This window comes from Mustela erminea, chromosome 8 (assembly GCF_009829155.1).
Source record: "Mustela erminea isolate mMusErm1 chromosome 8, mMusErm1.Pri, whole genome shotgun sequence".
In the NCBI taxonomy this organism is placed as follows: domain Eukaryota; kingdom Metazoa; phylum Chordata; class Mammalia; order Carnivora; family Mustelidae; genus Mustela; species Mustela erminea.
In genome coordinates this window covers 46,258,748-46,272,949 of record NC_045621.1, presented here as the reverse complement: position 1 = coordinate 46,272,949, position 14,202 = coordinate 46,258,748, and the positions used below count along the sequence as shown (strand labels likewise).

Genomic DNA, 14,202 nt, shown 5'->3' with positions numbered 1-14,202 from the left:
GGTTGAAGCTGAAGTTCAGTTTCTACAGAAGAGTGTCTAATTGTTCCAATACCATTTGTTGAAAAGATCATCCTTTCCCCACTGAATTGCTTCCATGCCTTTAAAAACACCTTGGCCATACTTGTATAGGTCTACTTCTGGATCATCTCTTCTGTTCCACAGATGTATGTGTTAGTCCCTTTGCCAATACCACAGGATCTTGATCACTGCCGCTTTATAGTAAGTCTTAACACTAAGTAGTATGATGCCTCAAAATGTATTCTTTTTCAAAATTGTGTTGGTTATCCCAATTCCTTTGCCTTTCCATATAAATTTTAGAACCAGTGTATTCAAAGCTACAGAAAACTCTGCTGGGCCTTTGATTGGAATTCTGTTAAGTCTATCAATCAGTTTGGGGAGACCTGACATATTTACTGTGTTGAGTCTTCTAATCCATGAACATGGATGTCCTTTCATTTATTCAGATCAGCATACAAGTCCCATACATGTTTTCTTAGATTTATACCAAAGTCTTTCAGTTTGGGGGAAGCTATTGTAAATGGTATTGTTTTTAATATTTTGGATCAGATTACAATGCCCAATGTAGGGAATTCAAGAGTTCATAGATGACTGTAGGGTTGCAGCCTGAGATCCCCCCTCTCTGCAACCTCCCCATAGTTTCCAGTGCTCTAGGGCTGCCCTTTTTGTCCTTTGGCAAGAGAGCTGGGGCTTTTATTGCCCCACACTACTACTTTCTTCCTGTGAGTGCACTCATGTCTGAGCCAAGTGGTGGGTGGACAGAGAAAAAGAAAATGATGGAAGTTGCCCAGTCTTGCGGAGCTGTAGGACTTCCAATTGGAGAGGAAGTTTCCTCCTGTCAGTTTGGGCCCCCTAGAGAATCCCCCCCACCTTTGCCGCTATTGTTGGTTCTGCTTCTCACGCCCAATGAGTGGCTGCTCTTGGAGCTCTTTCCATCCATCTGATGCTCACTTCTGGTCTGGGAGCTGCTTTGAGTCCAGGCGGGGGGGACACCAGAGGGAAAAAGTCATGAACTCACCACTGGTTCTGTGGTGCTTTGAAGCTTGGTCCTCTTCCCCAATCCACCTGCTACTATTTATTTTTCAGAGTCCTCAGATAGCTACTCCATGCATTCTGTCCAGGGTTTCTGGCTGCATTCAGTGGGAGACACAAGGTAGATTGTACTTACTCCATCTTATCCAAAATCAGAAACCCATTCCAATTTTCAAATTATTTTCAAATTATCTGTTTTTATATTTATAGCCGGTTTCTTGTAGATAGTAGCATCTTGCTTTTCAATTCAATTTCAATTCAATTCAATGTCTGCCTTTTCATTGGTGTGTTTAACCAATTAACATAATTATCAATATGATTAAACCTACCATCTTGCTCTTGGCTCTCATTTGTCCCAATTACTCTTTATTCCTATTTTCTTCTTTTCCTGCCTTCTGGATAAAGTGTTTTTAGGATTCCATTTTATTTCTAATACTGGTTTGTTGGCTGTAACTATTATTATTATTTTTTCTTTTTCCCCTGAGTTTATAATGTATATCTTTAACTTATTGTAGTCTACCTTCAAGCAGTATTACACCACTTCATATATAATGCAAGGCCATTACTAAATTATTTCCATCTTTCCCTTCCTATCCTTTATGCCAGACATTGATAAACTATGGCTTGCAGACCAAATCTGGCCTGCCATCCATTAAAAAAAAAAGTTTCATTGGGAAACAACCATGTCCATTCATTTATGTATGTCTATGGCTGGCTGCTTTTCCGTTGCACTGGTAGAGTTGAGTATCTGTGACCACATGGCACATAAAGCCAAAAATACTAATATCTGGTTCTTCACAGAAAAAGCTCACGTACTCTGCTTAAGTACATTTAAGTACTTAAGTACATTAAGTACATTATATCTCATTTAAGCTATTGAGGTCATACATTTTATTTCTATAAATGTTATAAAACCCATAACATATTTTTTGTGTTAAAATTATCTTTAAAGAGATTAAAAAGTAAGAAGAAAAGTATTTTACAGGCATACCTTGGAGATGTGGTGGGTTCAGTTCCAGACCACTATAATACAGCGGATATGGCAATAAAGTGAGTCAAATGAATTTTCTGGTTTTCCGGTGCTTATAAAAGTTATGTTAACACTACACTGCAGTCTATTAAGTGTGTAATAGCATCATGTCTACGAAAATGTACACATCTTAATTAAAAAATACTTTGTAAAAAAATGATAACCAACACCTGAGACTTAGTGAGTCATAATCACTGACCACAGATCACCATAACAAATATCACCATAATTTAAAATACTGAAATATTGCGGATATGACACAGAGACACAGTGAATGAATGCTATTGGAAGGATGAACCTGTTGGGCTTGCTTGGTGCAGGGTTGCCACAAAGCTTTGATTTGTACAGAACACAGTGTCAGTGAAGGGCAATAAAATGAGGTGCGCCTGTGCATTTACACAGGCATTTACTGTTTCTAGAGCTCTTCATTTATTTGTGTAGATCTGGATTTTCTTCTGGTGCCATTTTTCTTCAGTCTAAGGAATTTCCTTTAATGTTTCTTATAAATAAGATATGCTGGTGATGAATAATTATCTGTTTCTGCTGTCTGAAAAATACCTTAATTTCACCTTAATTTTTGAAAGATGATTTTCCTGTGTATAGACTACTAGGTTGACAGCACACTGTCTCTGGGCATGTGTTGTTTCTGATGAGAAACCTGTTAGATTCTTATTTCTCTGTATGTACTGTGTCTTGTCTTTTTTCTCTGGCTGCTTTTCAGGTGTTCTCTTTGTTATTGGTTTTCAGCAATTTGACTATGAGGTGCTTCATGTGATTTTCTTCATGCTTTTCTTGGATGTGTGGGGTTTTAATTTTCATCAAATTTAGAACATATTTGGATCTTACTTCTTCATTCATTTTCTGTGCTCCTCTGGTCCCCTCCCTCCTCCTGGGACTCTACCCGTACATACACCAGACTGCCAAGCAACCCCACAGGTTGCTGAGGATATGGTCCTGGGTATAATCTCTCCTTCCTGTGCTGCTTGTTGGGCTGTTTCTTTCTTCACATTCACTGATCTTCCCTTCTGCAATGTCTAACCTGTTGTTAATATAGTCAGTATATTTTTTAAATTGAGATTTAATGTTTTTTTTTTAATCTCCTAGAAGCTTATTTTCTTCTATCTTCTACTTCTCACTGTGTCTTTTTTCCTCAGTGGTCTTGAGCACATGGAGCATGTTCACAGTGGATGATTAAACATGCATATCTGGGCAAATAATTTCATCATCATCTCTGCCACCTTTTTCTATTGATCTGCTTTTCTCCTGGCTATGGTTCATATATTCTTGATTCTTGGTATGCTTGATAATTTTTGGTTGGGTATTTGGAGGTCCTGGATTTTGTTATATTCCTTTAAAGAGTATAGGATTTGATTCTGGCATATGGTTCAATTACTTGGGATTGTTTTGATTCTTTCAAATTTTCCTTTAATATTTCCTAGGACAGGTCAGATTAGTCTTTATTCTAGTGTTTATTTTTCCATACCAGCAAGATGATACCCCAGTAAAGACTCTCTCCACCTTGGCCATGGGCATGAGGAGCTCTGTATGCACTCTGGCTGTAGAAAAGTGAGTCATCCCCCCACCACCCGCCCCATGCTGAGAGAAGAGGCAAGGGGTCCCTCTGCAGATTCTTCTTGCACTCTCCCCAGCCACTCTTAGTAACTCCATCCTTTCTGGAAGTCTCCCCACCAATTGCAGCTACCAAACTAGAATCCCTGTCTCCATGACCCAGAGACTCAGAGGAACTGCTAGAGCCTGGATCTGCTTGCTGCACAGTGGCCTGGAAATTCCCACGGGCAGACTATAGGGTGCCCTTCCTTTCAGTCCCTCCTCGCCGGGGTAGCAACCCTGTGATGCCTGTGGTCCAATGGCAGAAAACAGTCATTTCATATATTTTAACTGCTTTTCTAGTTTTGATAGTGAGGGAAATTCTCAGAGCAGTCAATCTTTTTTTGCCAGAAGCAGAAGAATGGGTACTTTTTTTTTTTTTTCCAATTATCTCTAATTTTTGTCCACCTTCCTGTTGAATCTGGGTAGAATGTCCAGACTGCCACCTTGTAATGGGACTAATAAGCTTTTACTAAGGGTGGAAGTGTCAGTTCTATTGTTTCATATTGGTTGCATTTGTTTGTATCATTCTTTCTGCACAACAGGTGGTTTCTTTGCAAATCTTTTGAAATCACTGATCCGTTTTCTAACATGAGCTTAGTTAAATACACAGATATTAAATATTTAGATAACAATCTGGGCAAGGTGAACTGTGACCCATCATAGGGATTTTAAGCAACCAAACAGGTAAGGTTGCTGTGCTCCCCCTTCCCCTCTGCATGGCAGAGCCTCACCCTCTCCTCAGGACACGGGCTGTCCTGTGTGTGGCCCTCTGACCAAAGGCTGATGGAGAGCATAGCATCCATCTGTATCTTACTTATGGGTAAATTTTAATCTCCTTCTTAAGTTTTTAGGCTCGAACTAAATCTGACAAGCTTCTCATGAGCTTCTCCCAGGGGGAGCAGCTGCTCAAGCTGTGACCTTTGCTTTGCTGGCACAGTGGCCGAGCGAGGCCTTTGGCGGTCAGGGCGATGTCAGATGCTAACCTGAATTTATTCTGTGGGTTGTAAAATCGAGTTGGCCTCTTAACTGATCTACCAAGTCATAACCAGCATTTAAAACAACATGAAGTAGCAACTAGCAAATTTCATCACATGTAATAAAGGTCAGTTTTCTTGCCAACTGCTGTGGCTTGTTCCCTTGCATGGTGAGGGGTCTGGAGTAGGAAAAAAGGATGTTAATAAGCCAAGAATCTCCTGAGCAGGAAGAAAGGCCATGAGAGGGTGGCCATCTTGCCCTGCATCTCATAGATGGCTACCGGGACTGGAGGGGACTAGAGGGGGCAGGAGGCACACTCAGCCCTGCACCACCCATGGTGGCAGAGTTGGGACCAGCATGGAAGCTCAGGGGACAGACTGGTACAGGCGGGCTGGGGAAAGTACCCCCCAGGACAGTGGTGGGGCTGAGCTGGACAGTGAGGGAAAGGGGCCAGGAGGCTGCGAGGGACTACTGTTCTGGGAGCTGCCGGCATGGGCTGTTACCTGTCTCACAGCGAGGTCCCTCGAAGGGCTCTGCGCACAGGCAGGTGAAGTTCCCCACGAGGTTGACACACGAGCCCCCGTTGAGGCACGGGCTGGAGGCACACTCATCCACATCTGGGGGCAGCGGAGGTGGGAACTTGGCTCAAGCCAGCCTTTGCTCCCGAGCACTAGCCTCTCCCACCCCCCAGGGCTGGACCCTCACCCGTCTCACAGGCCACACCCGTGTAGCCAGGCAGGCATAGGCACACCGCTGAGCCCTCCTCCACCTGGCACTGGCCACCATTCTTACATTCTCTGGTGTCACATGGAGACAGTGCTGCAAGGACAGAGCAGTGGAAGGTGTCGGACCTCCGGCTGGGCCCCTGGGAATTTCTGCTAAACCCCATTCTGGAGGGCATCAGGCTGTTGGGGGGGCCTGGCTGGATAGTCCCCACTCAGCAGCCCAGCAACTGGCCACATGGGGTCTGTTTCAGCCCATCCCCGATGGTAGGAGGCTGTGTGCATGCTGGTTGGGGACACAGGGCTTAGTGTTCTCAGCTGCCAGCACAGAGCGGGGTTCCTCTGGGTGGGGCAGAGTGACACAGCCTGTGATGGGTTCTTGAAGGTGATGCACGTGCAGATGTGCAGGAGGGGCCTGAATGGCTCTGAGGTGATGGGTTGTGGGCAGGCAGGTGATGTGTTGCATGGTCTGGTACAAAGGCACTCAGCCCCCATCAGGTGGGAACCCACTGAGGTGGAGCTCGCCTCTGGCCACCTTCACCCAGCATGCCGGCCCCTCAGACTCCCTGGTGGCTCCTGCCCCGTGAGCCCTGGCAACTGAGCTGGCAGGGAGGGGAGTGAGAGGGACACTGCCTTCCCTCAGCTATGTCACATGTCCTGATGACAGCGCATGCCCCAAACAACTCAGTATAGGAGCCAAGGCAATCGTTAGACCATGAGGCCCTCCCTAGACTTGTGGGGGCCAGTGGGAGGGAGGACAGGGGACGTGTGGAGGTGCTTTGGTGGCCACAGTGCTAGTTGACTCCTGTCTCCGGGGTCCTGACCCCACCAAAGAGCAGTGCTGGGCGCCTGTGGGGAGGAGGGGCTCCAGATGAACAGCACACATGTCCCTGCTGTTGTGTGCTCTGGGGGCTCAGGTGGGTCCTGAGACCAGCGAGCCTCCATGGGGACCTGGGACCTGTTGCTGTCATCAGAGTGACCGCAAGGAGGCCAAGGCGCAGGGCTACTGGCTATGGCCCCGGGTCCTCCTAGGGGCCTTGCTGGGCACACATGTTTATATACACTGGGGTCCCAGACTTTAAAACATTTCTTGTGGCTCTAAGTCACTCTTAGAAATAGCTCTTCTAGATTGAGACATTCTTGTACAATTGTTATGTGTACACACTTGATTTAACCATGTGTTATATGTGTTCCTAAATAATGGTTATACATCAGTAAGTATATTTAGGGGAATGGCTGTGGGTCCAGCTCAGTGGGGATTAGAGGTCATGGTGCTTTGATTTTAAGGGACTCTATTTTTTGGGCTCCCCTAGCAGCTTCCCACAGTGAGACTAGGGGCAGCAGTGGGAGTTCCATCTTCCTTTACCAGGTGGGCAAAGAGCCAGGATGTGGGGGCCCCAGAGAGGGCTGGGCGAAGGGCAGGAAGTGGAGGCTGGATCTGCCAGCATTGCTTAAAAAGACCCCCGCTCAGAAGGGGGTGGCAGAGTGGGGTACAGCTGCAGTCTGGAAGCAAGGGAGGTCTCAAGAAGGACCCCAACCTATGTCAAGTCTGTGAGACCCCAGGAGCTGGAGAGAAACAGCCAGCAAGCCAGTCCAGAGCTGAGGGGCAGTGATGACTCCAATCGTACCTGGGTGGCTGTTGGGCAGGCCCCGCAGCCAAGCTGGAACTGGACACTGGCCTGTTCCAAGGTGCCATCCCTGGTCTGAACATCAGGGCCCAGGAGGCGTGAGTGCCATGGTCAGTGTTCCTGCTGTACTCATGAGATGGGGCTTTCCTCTGGAGTCTGGGCTCTGTCCCCAGTGGGCCCACTGCCATGCCCTCTGTCGATGCTGACTCAGGGCTCCCATGAGGCTGACCCCCGGTCAGGCAGGACCGTTCTGGTCATTCTTCCACCAATGGGGCCAGAGGACCTGGGCATGCTCCTCTTACGTGTCTCACAGGTGGGTCCCCCGAAGCTGGCCGGGCACTGGCAGCTGAAGCTGTTGACACCATGTGTGCAGGTCCCGCCATTTTGACACGGATGGGAAGCACATTCATTCACATCTGAAAAACGGGGCAGCTGGGGCCTCAGTGGACGAAGCCAGGTTGGGGAAGATCTGCTCGGACCCCTTCTGGGCCTTACTTCCAGGGGGTTGGCTTCAAAGGGGCAGATGCACCCCCAGCCCACACACTCACCATCAGGGAGCCACAGCGTTTATGTACTCCCACCATCCTCGCTACCCCATCCTCCCACCCCACAGCACCCACACCATGGAGACAGAGACCCTGGACCTTTGGCCCTGAGGCCACTGGCTGTGCTGGCAGTATAGACTCACCCAGGTGACACCGCCTCCCCGTGAAGCCTGAGAGGCAGGAGCAGGTGTAGGAAGGGTTGCCCGTGACACAGTCGTCGATGCACTTGCCACCGTTAAGGCACGGGCGCAGGGCCAGGCACACGGAGGCTGTGGACACAGGAAGGAACGAGCCGTCCCTTCCCTCCCTGGACCCAAAGGGCCCATCTAGGAGGAATGGCTGTGCGGTCTGCTGGCAGCCCAGCATCCGCAGTTAACTTCCCAGTTCTTCCCAGGATGCCCAGGGTGCCTGCCATCTACTGCCTGCCCGCATGTCCTGCTGACACCTGGATGCCCAAGCTGGGACGTTGGCATCCCCTGCACCCGTCATACCCACAGCACCATCTTCTTTTTTCTTTTTTCTTTTTTTTTTTAATGTTTTTATTTGTTTATTTTTCAGAGAGAGAGAGAGAGAGAGAGCAGCACAAGCAGGAGGAGCCGCAGACAGAGGAACAGGGAGCCTGATGTGGGTCTCAATCCCAGGTCTCTAAGATCATGACCTGAGCTGAAGGCAGACGCTGGACCGACTGAGCCCCCCAGGCTCCCCTCCATAGCACCTTCTTATGACTTTAATCCATCGACTTCCAGATTTTTCTGAGGAACTAAGAAGACAAAGACCCAAGGGTGCCCAGCAACACAGGAAGACAGGAGTGTGCCTCATGGAACGAACATCCACAGATGTGGAAGAGGAGGGACCCCGTGGGAGCCAGAGGTGGGTCGGAGGCCCTCAGACCCTCCAAGGGGGGGATGCAGTCTGATCTCAGCACTGCCGCCAACTATTGCAGAAATGTAGGCCCAGCTGCCCCTCCAGATCTTCCCATGGAAACAAGAGGGCCCCCCTCAGAGCTCTGGAAGGTGGGATTTCTCATATCACAGCCTCCTGGCCAGAGAGGGCCTCCAGCAGTTCCTGGGGCCCACCTAACCCCGTGCCTGGGCCCTTCAGGACCAGCCACCCTCAGAGGCCAGCTCAGGGGGCCCTCCCCCTCTGGAGAAGTAAGGCTAGTGACATTGGCAGGGAGGGAGCACAAATTGGCAGGTAACTAGAGCACCCCAATGTCTCGGATTTCCTGTTGCTAGGGGGAGCCCGGGAGATCTGGCCTAATCAAGGGGAGCAATAGGGGACACTCCTGAAAGTACCCTGGAGCCCAGAACACCATCAGGGCAAAGGGAGTCTTTTGGATTGTTTCTGCTCCTCGTGCATGCACTTCTACTCACGTAGCCACACTGTCACTTAACCAGTCGTGGTTTGGCGACCCTGTAGAGTGTGCTCTCTGCATGGGCCCAGTTTTGGGACCTGCCTTTCTCAAGAGATAGACTTCCAGGTGTGGATGCACTCGGGGCCTCTTATGTGGGACTCGGCCCTCCCTTGCCAAGCAAAGCCAGCGTGTAGGCTCTATCTCCCGGGCTTGCAGTGTGGCCGTGGGGAAGCAAGGCGGCTCCAGCGGGCTTCTGTGTGCACTAGTTCGGAAGGCCCAGCAATGCCTCCTCATCTACTCCCCACTAGAAGTCTTAGATAGCAGGGGAAGCACATCCACATGGGAAAGGGATCCCCGGGGGACTGGCCAGACCCTCCTCTGAAGATCCTGTTTCTCAGGGTCTCACAGCCTGCAACCTTTCTAGAAAAGGGGCATGGGCCTGCCCACACCTAGACCCACACCTGTACCTACACCTGCACCCACATGTATAGCCACACCTGCTCATGCCAGTCCCCACCTGTACCCACACCTGTCACCCACTGCTCAGGCTTGCGTCCACACTACACTGATGCCAGCTCACGGCAGCCCACATCCGCACTTTGCCTTGATCCTCAGCAACCCAAGCCCCTGGCTCTTGGGCTCCTTGGTTCGAGTTCCCCCATCCCCTAAGCTCAGACTTGGGCTGAGGCGTATTTGGTGCTCCAATGTGGGGGTGGTGCCCAGGTTCCCCAGGCATCTCTTGCTGGAGCATCTTCCCTGGTCCTTGGTGAGCCTTTCTGCCCACCAGCACGTGCCTGCCCCGCAGGCCCTGGGCCCTGAGAAGTGTGCGTCTGCCCCCCTGGCCAGTCCCGATTGGCTGCACCTGCCCTGGGTTAGCTCTCAGAGACTGGTGTTCTGAGAAGCCCTCGGCCTCCTTGTGGGTGGGAGGTGAGTCTGCTAGGACCCTCTAAGATACCAGCCTCACTGTGGCCTTTGTGGGGCCTGTGGTTAGCTCTCCACCGAGTGGCTAAATCAATCCCCTCATCTCTGTTTATAAGCATCATGTTTCAGAAGCTTCTGTGCCTCCTCCAGGGCCCCCCCAGAGGAAGGGGCCAGGATGCATCTTTCTGCCCTGGGGGGGACCCTCCCCCTATCTATGGGGGGGACCCTCCCCCTATCTACTGTACCTTATGAGCTTTCAACTCCCTCCACTCAGTAGATGCCTGGGGTGTGTGACAAGTGTCAAATCCCAGGAAACAGCAAGCCCACGCAAATGTGGGGAAATGGGTGAAAAAAATATCTGACTTCTAGGTGGTCCTGGGGACACAGGAGACCTGGGTGGTGCTCCTCCCCCACCAAGAACACAGGCTGGGAGAGAATGAGGGGAAAGCGTTGACTCCTGGCCCCAAGAAGGGGCGGCCCCAACTCCTCCACTTTGCACCACAAACCTCGGTCTCCCTGGCCCCGGAGCCAGAGCCGAGGTAGGGAAGCCTCCCCAGGAGGAGACAGGGCTCAAGGGGCAAGCTACTACCTGCCCACATTCATGGCTGGGGGAGAGGGGTGGGGGAGGCCAAGCCCTCCTGGCCAGCAGCCTGCCCCGTCCCCAGCCTCCCGCTCCCTCCTCCCCCCTAGGGTCCCACCCCCTCCTCTCATCCCCCCACTCCCTGAGCCCCCCCAACCCACAGCCCTGAGCCGCTGGCTCCATCCTCTTACTTGTATGGCTGCAGCCCCCCACGCGCACCTGGGCATCATCGATTCTGAACGCCCAGCGCCCGGGCACGCCCACGTTGGTGGTGGTCTCCACCTCCGCTATGTCAGCTGTGCGGGAGCCGGGGATGCTGAAGTAGCGCCGCCCATCACCCGCATTGAAACCGGCCTGGGGGTGGGGTGGGGGATGGAGAGTCGGGGGGGCAGGCATGGGTTGGTCTGCAGGTCTCCCTAAAATTCCTGAGACCTCCCTCCCTGCGGTGGCCATGGTCAAAGAGATCATGTGGAAGATGGCCTTGTAGTCCTGGAGTTTTATGGGTTTGGGTGTACCCTACCACCCTCCACGTTGTTACTGTTCTGAGCAGCAGCCTCCCAACTGGGCCACAGATCCTGGCCACCGACACAGTTGGGCCCCAGCATGCTGCCCTCACACACCTGCAGGGACTTCCTCCCTGGCCTCTTGGCTTCCGTGGAGACCAGGGGCAGGTGTGACCTCAGAAGAAAGTAGATGGCTAGGAAGGAGATGAGGGTATTCCCATCCTGAGGGAGCACTCGATGGCCTTGGGGACTTGCACTTGACCACTCCCTTGACACCTGTGATTTCCTGCTGGCCACAGTTCTGTGGGCCACAGGGCAGGGCAGGGCAGACCCCAGGACAGGTAGCATGCATAGAACCATGGTCCCATGTGCCTTGGCTGCAACTGGCTCTGGGAGGCCAGGGCAATGCAGGGCAGAACAGAAGTGCCTTTGACCTGAGGATGTTTCTGAATCTGGCCTGGGGTTAGCATCAGAAGGCCTCACACTGGCGTCTGCACAGTACTGGGTGTGTGTAGGGGGGTCTGTCTAGACAGACAGACAGGACAGTCGTGGCAGTGGGGAGCCGGGCCCCTACCTGGGCTGCGATGCCCCCCAGGCCCGTGGTGTCACCCCCGCTGCTGGCGTGTGTGCCTGTGGTCCACGTGATGGACTCGTAGTTGAAGATGGTGAAGGAGAACTTGCCGTCAGTGATAAGCACAGTCTGGAACGTGTTGACCTGTCAAGGAGGGAGGCCTGAACCGGGTTCTGGGCTCCCCCATCCATGCTGCAAGTCCCTGCCCCCTTCAGCATGCCTTTACACAATGTCCTCATCCACTGACCCTTTCTCTGTCTTCCTAACTAGCTGGTCAGCCATCTGCCGTCGAGCTGATGGCCTCGTCCTCATCCTCCACTGTGTCCCTAGATCCTGAGGCCCTGGCATAGGTCAGGGCCCCTAAGAATGGTTAGCTGGTGAGTGAGACACACTGAGGTGTCACCAGGGCCCACAGACTCCAGGTGCAGACACTGCGCCCTGTGGTGGCTGGGGCACAAAAGTTAGCGTTAACTGGGTAAAATCCCCAAAATTGCTTCGTGTGAAACAAAAAATGTAAAGAGGGAAAGATAAAAAGAGGAAACAAGGAAAAGCAGGGGTTTTTTTGGTTTGTTTGTTTTTCATGGATTTCTCTTCCACGAAGATATTATTGAATGGTATATACATGAGATGTTATTTCAGACTAGGGAAGGGGTGGGATTAAGAATGATCTTGGGACAAATAGGAAACTGTCTTAAAAAGAAGAAATTTAGAGCTTTATATCACTCATGAAAATAAATACCACATCAAGTAAGGTTGTGAACAGAACCATCAAAGCCCTAGAGGAAAATATAGGCGAGTGCTTGGAGCCACGTCGAGGGAAGACTTTAAGTGTAACATTTGTTAACTGCAAAACCCAAAAAGGAGATTTATATATTTGACTACAAAAGCTTCTGCATATAAAAAAGTGCCATAAGATCAAACAGAGTGGCCACACAGCAAAGTGAAAAATGTATTTATAACAGAGGGGGCAGGTGAAATTATTGATATTCTAAATTGAAGCAGAACTTCCATGGGCCAGGAAGAAAAAGACAACAGAAAATTGGCAAAGTTTATGTGAACAGAGGCATTACCACAGAAGACACCTCGTTGATAATACAGGACAAATTCAGCAGCACTAGAAGCTGAGAGGTGAAGCGTAATAGAGAAAGGGCTTCCGTGTCTGCTGGAGCGGCTGGCAAGGGTGCAGCATGCTGGGTCCCCCGGCTGGGCACGGGGAGACCCGGGCTTACACATCTGGCTTGTTCGTGCCTGGGGGGGGGGGGGGCGCACAGGCTTGAGGGGCAATCAGGCCTCTGTGGGCAGCAACCTTCCCGCTGGAGACTCATGCCAGACAACAGCTCCCAATCTAGCAGGGCCTGGCAGTGCCCACCGCGGGACACCTTGCCATCGGTGCCACCCGGCACTGTGATGGTCTGTAGGTGTGGGACAGTGGGACAGCACTGGTCTGTCCTTTCCCTTACATAACCATGAACAGCAGGAAGACTGAGTGCTCCCCTTCGGGAACACAGACCTGCTGCTAGCACTCTGAAGATAACCAGGACCAGTGGCTGTGAAAGTGGAGTGGCGGTGAGCTGAAGAAGGGCAAGCCAGCGGCTGGTGTGGCCAGAGGTAGGGTCCAGTGCGCGAGGAGACCCAGACCCTGCATGGAGCTTCACGCTCTCTCCCTGCCAAGCAGCTGGCTCTAGGAGGCTCCCAGGTTACAGACCAGCCCCCAAACCCAGAACTCTGACCCTTTCCAGGGATGCATGTGTTGCCCGATAATTTGTAGCCCCCATATCTGGGCCTGCCAGCCTGCAAACTGGAGAAGTTAGGGTTTACTCTGTTGGCATAGGAGGGGCTCTGTTCCTCCTCCTCCCAGGGGGCTGCAGAAGTGCCAGGGATTTCCACGTGGGAGAAGGAGGAAAATGCCCTACTCCTGCTGAGAAAAAAACCAAAACAAAACAGTGAGTTCTAGCCGGCTCTATTTGTTAAAGTGTGTGTCAGAATGCAATAGATATTTGATGGGATTGATCTCTTGTTAGCAGACTTACTGATTCTGTTTTCTTTTTGTTACAAAGATGTTTTTCTTACAAATTGATAAGAAAAACAAGTGAAGCTGACAAAATATTAGTGGACTGTGCATGAATAAATTCCATGAAAAGTGTCAATATTTATTTGTAGTAATGTTTATAGGAAAAGCCAGTCTTCCCCTATTCACTGTCATACTGCTTTTAAGAAATTCAACAGTGAACATCTCAGACCCTCAGCGTCCCTGGTTGATGTGCTTGCTGGCATTCTCTTTGTCATCTTGGCTGCTGGAGAACTCAGGGTTTGTGCGGGACTCTTGGGTCCCTGCCTGCAGGCACTGTCTCCCACTCACACTGTTTACCTGAGTCACCATTGCTAGGGGCCCCGGCTGCACCTCCAGGTTCCCACTGGGCACCCCTACACTCTGAGTGAAAGCCTCAATTGCCCCCACCCTCTGCCCAGGCATGTGTATGATGGGAAGCCCGGCCCTGCCGTTGACTGCTCTGCCTCTCCCCTGCAGCCCAGGGTCCCAACACAGCTGTCCCTCGGGCTGCTGTGTTGAGACCCTGAACCATCCCATTCTCCCCGCTCTGGAGCCCCATATGTCTTGCAGAACAGTCTCCATGAGAGTTCCTGCTCCCAGGTTGTGCTGTGCTGGGCACTTCTCAGTGCTTGGCATCGAGAGTGTGCCCCACAGGAAAGACG

General features: G+C 51.1%; 1 protein-coding gene across 7 annotated transcripts in view; it reads right to left on the bottom strand.

Moving 5' to 3' along the window:
- SNED1 (sushi, nidogen and EGF like domains 1) overlaps positions 1-14,202 on the bottom strand; it is an 81,935-nt gene that overhangs the window by 41,369 nt on the left and 26,364 nt on the right. For 6 of the 7 annotated variants that reach the window (XM_032355446.1, XM_032355444.1, XM_032355443.1 and 3 more), the window contains 6 exons: positions 11,494-11,634; positions 10,608-10,770; positions 7,705-7,887; positions 7,319-7,432; positions 5,372-5,485; positions 5,170-5,283 (listed from right to left, as the gene is read on the bottom strand). In XM_032355446.1, coding sequence (XP_032211337.1) covers positions 5,170-5,283; positions 5,372-5,485; positions 7,319-7,432; positions 7,705-7,887; positions 10,608-10,770; positions 11,494-11,634 — 829 coding nt within the window. The remainder of the gene's footprint in view (positions 1-5,169; positions 5,284-5,371; positions 5,486-7,318; positions 7,433-7,704; positions 7,888-10,607; positions 10,771-11,493; positions 11,635-14,202) is intronic. The other variant, XM_032355442.1, reaches the window with a different exon arrangement.